This window comes from Bos indicus x Bos taurus, chromosome X (genome assembly GCF_003369695.1).
Source record: "Bos indicus x Bos taurus breed Angus x Brahman F1 hybrid chromosome X, Bos_hybrid_MaternalHap_v2.0, whole genome shotgun sequence".
Lineage (NCBI taxonomy): Eukaryota > Metazoa > Chordata > Mammalia > Artiodactyla > Bovidae > Bos > Bos indicus x Bos taurus.
Genome location: NC_040105.1, coordinates 91,059,030 through 91,060,885, shown reverse-complemented (window position 1 = coordinate 91,060,885; position 1,856 = coordinate 91,059,030). Strand labels below are relative to the sequence as shown.

At 48.2% G+C, this 1,856-nt stretch overlaps 1 protein-coding gene across 1 annotated transcript; it reads left to right on the top strand.

Moving 5' to 3' along the window:
• The first annotated feature begins 1,271 nt into the window (after positions 1–1,271).
• LOC113887522 (pancreatic progenitor cell differentiation and proliferation factor-like) lies at positions 1,272–1,528 on the top strand. The gene is made up of 2 exons (XM_027534698.1): positions 1,272–1,392; positions 1,428–1,528. The coding sequence occupies exons 1-2, from the start codon at positions 1,272–1,274 to the stop codon at positions 1,526–1,528; spliced, it is 222 nt and encodes a 73-aa protein (XP_027390499.1).
• The last annotated feature ends 328 nt before the right edge of the window (positions 1,529–1,856 follow it).

The following is a 1,856-nucleotide window of genomic DNA, read 5'->3' as shown; positions in this document are numbered from 1 at the left end:
TCCTGTGGCCACTGCTGAGTTTTCCAAGTTTGCTGGCATATTGAGTGCAGCACTTTCACAGCATCATCTTTTAGGATTTGAAATAGCTCAACTGGAATTCCATCACCTCCACTAGCTTTGTTTGTAATGATGTTTCCTAAGGCCCACTTGACTTCGAATCCCAGAATGTCTGGCTTTAGGTGAGTGATCACACCATCGTGGTTATCTGGGTCATGAAGATCTTTTTTATATAGTTCTGTGTGTTCTTGTCACCTCTTCTTAATATCTTCTGCTTCTGTTAGGTTAATCAGCTGACTTTAAAGTAAGGAGATGATCTGGATTATCTGGGTGGGTCCAATGTAAGCACAAGGGCCCTTAAAATTAGAAAGAGGAAGGCAGAAGGGTAGGTGAGAATGATGAGATGTGAAAAGAACTCTGAATGGCCTTGCTGGCTTTGAAAATGAAGGTGGGGGCTGCTGCTGCTATTAGTTGCTAAGTCATGTCCAGGTCTTTGCCAGCCCATGGACTGTAGCCCACCAGGCTCCTCTGTCCATGGATTTCCCAGGCAAGAATACTGAAGTGGGTTGCCATTTCCATCTACAGGGGATCTTCGCAATTCAGGGATCAAACCCGAGTCTCTTGCTTAGCACACAGATTCTTCACCACTGAGCCACCAGGGAAGCCTTGTAAACTACTGAGTTGGTATTAATTATTTTTAGCAACTTTAGCAAGCTAGTATATTAGCTAAGTGAAAGCTGTGCAAGTATTGTCCTTATACGGACCCTTGTGCTCTCGGCCCTTAACCTTCTACCCCTGAGGCCAGTAAAAATTAGCAGGCCTGTCCTTGGCCCCTACCTTTTTGGCTCCCAGAACATAGGAGATATCTTTCCAGAAATTAGTTGCTTCTGTTCAGGATATTCTATAACCACTTTGTTTAGCCCACCCACTTTTGTTCTTCACCCATCATCCCTAAGACACTTGGGAATCTGTAGGTGCTAATAACTGGTGGGAAATGAATAGGAGAGCTTGAAAGTACCCTCCCATTATACCATCTCCCCGGGGTATGGTGGGGTAGTTGGTGAGTGATCAAATTTATAAAATGTTTACACCATCCCACGACTTTCTCAAACATACATCTTGGCCCTGCATGTCTGGTTCATGGAGCGACCGCCTGCTTTCTCTTATGCAGATGGGTTCTGTGGCCTAGCACCCCAGTCCCCACCATCAGTGATCCCGAGCAGAGGCCCACGAGGGGTCAACGCTGAGGTCACCACCAGGGCGCATGCAAGAACATGATAGCCATCCTCTCCAGTGGCTCGCTCATGGCCACTCATGACTACAACCATCACTTGTGCTCGACTTCCAGTAACAGCTCATGTGGAAGTGCCAAATACCCTGGGGAACCACCCCCACCACTCGGATCTCCCCAAAGCAGACCCAGGACACTAGTGGACCAGCTGTTTCTTCGGGAAGTCCACTCTCCCATTCATGGCCACAGTGTTGGAGTTCCCAGAGCACTCAGAGTCTGCCCAGGTTTCCACCGGCATGATCACCTGTGACCTGGCTCAGGAAGCCATGGGGAAGCAGCAGCCCAGTGGCCAGCCTGGCAAAACCAACTGCAGGCCCATGTCCTGAGTGATCACCACCAACTGCTAGGCTTCCTTCCAAGGTGCTAGGCTCATCAGAACCCTTCCCTTCTTGTCCCCTCCCCAAGACTAAGCAGGTTGCAGCCAATGGAAGCAGTTCGGTTTTTAATATCAAAACAGCAAAACATCAAAAAGGAAGTTGAGAGAACCCCACTCTCTACTTTTCAAGCCACAGGAGAGCCTTCCTTACAACTCAGAACCCTGTGCCTTGCACCAAGTAAACAATAAACT